Source organism: Tupaia chinensis, unplaced genomic scaffold (assembly GCF_000334495.1).
Source record: "Tupaia chinensis unplaced genomic scaffold, TupChi_1.0 Scaffold000597_1, whole genome shotgun sequence".
NCBI lineage: Eukaryota > Metazoa > Chordata > Mammalia > Scandentia > Tupaiidae > Tupaia > Tupaia belangeri.
In genome coordinates, this window is record NW_006160114.1 from 7452430 (window position 1) to 7454056 (window position 1627).

A 1627-nucleotide genomic window follows, 5' to 3' on the forward strand; every position below is an offset into this window, starting at 1 on the left:
GAATGAAAATTCTAGAAAGCAAATTAATTATGGAAAGACATCTCATAAAATTTTTATTCCTAATTTCATTTTGGTGACATCTTTTTGTCTCTCAGATCACTTAGAATCTTAAGCAGCAATATGGGCTTCCTGGATGAACATCTGATTTTCAGGTGGATCAGTAACAACTCCTTTCTCCCACTCTATACAAGGAAACTGCAAAAACTTCATGGAGTCCCAGCCTAGGTGGCATAGCCGGTAGCATGTGGAATGTACTGCTAAGAACCACATGGCCTATTATGGGTTCAAATCCCCAACCTGGTCAACCTGAAACATGCCAGGTGTGCACATGTGTGCCTAGGAACCTGAGCTAGGGGGCTGGGGAAAGGGGAATGCAGCATGATGGGACCTTGTCCTGAGTCGTTCTCTCTCACTGTCTGTCTTTGTTTTGGATGCGCATGCAAATGGACAAGCATTCATTCTCTAACATGAGTAAAATAAATTTTTTAAAAAAGTCTCAAGGGCATAGGCACTTGGTATATAGAGAGAAACGAAATAAGTGAGGGAGCATACTCCATGAGAAATGGTCACACTCCATTCCCTTTCTTCCTCTATTTCTCTCTCCTTTCAGGATTTTGGGCACATGTACACATGCATCTAGAATGTTTTTTAGGCCACCGGGACTTGAAATGCAGTCAGCTATGTGGGATGCAGCCACTTAACCACCAAGCCATGGGCTGGCTCAGGGGTTTGCATTTTCAAAAGATCATCATACTTTAATGAAGCTAGTAGCCTTTCATGAGTAATCTCAGATGGGCACTCCTTACCTAATTCCACATTGTGGTGAACAGTGTCAGAGTGATTTGCTTATCACAGCACTTGTATGTATGGCCTTAATTACCGGAACAAAACTCTGAGTTATGAATTTACAATAATGCAAAATAATTTATCATAAAATCATAGAGCACTAGAACACCATCATTTTATAGATGAGAAAATGGAAGTCCAAGAAACAGAATAACCTGCTAGAACTTTAGAACAGTAGATGCCGAATGGCCCACTGGGACTCAGGCTGGCATCTCTTGACCCACTGGCATGGTTATTTTTCTAGAAACCAGCACTGCTTCCATCTCATGATGGTTCTGTATTTCACAAAGGAAAGAATGTTAAGAACGGTCAAATTTCTGATTCTGTTTTTGCTTAGGAACCTTTCACAACCTTCTTCCTCAATGCAAATGATGGAAAATTTGATCATCCAGATCGAACCTTCTCCTCCGTTGCAAGGTCCTGGAGAACTAGTCAGAGAGATACTTCTGATGTAAAGGTGGGCTCTTTGATTTTTTAATATTAATTGAATTTCATAATATTTTGAAATTTTGTTGTTTTATTTTAGTATGTAAGACATTTTATACTGCAGCTTATTCTGTCACATTAAAATTGTATGATATAGCTAACCTTAAAGGAAGTAACTTAGAGGATCATAGAAAATAACTCATGGTTCTTTTATATTACACAGTTAAGGTGTTTTTGTTATTTCAAAAAATTCCTATCTAATTTAGATCAAATAATCAGGAGATGGAAAGAAAAGCCCATAAATTGCCTTTCCTGCTGTTAACTCAATATTTGGCCCATTCCATAAAACACAGCA

General features: G+C 38.5%; 1 protein-coding gene across 3 annotated transcripts in view; it reads left to right on the top strand.

Moving 5' to 3' along the window:
- The window catches only part of NBEA (neurobeachin), a 615556-nt gene that overhangs the window by 537337 nt on the left and 76592 nt on the right, over window positions 1–1627 (top strand). For all 3 annotated transcript variants that reach the window (XM_014591554.2, XM_014591555.2, XM_014591556.2), the window contains one exon: window positions 1184–1303. In XM_014591554.2, the coding sequence (XP_014447040.1) occupies window positions 1184–1303 (120 nt within the window). The remainder of the gene's footprint in view (window positions 1–1183; window positions 1304–1627) is intronic.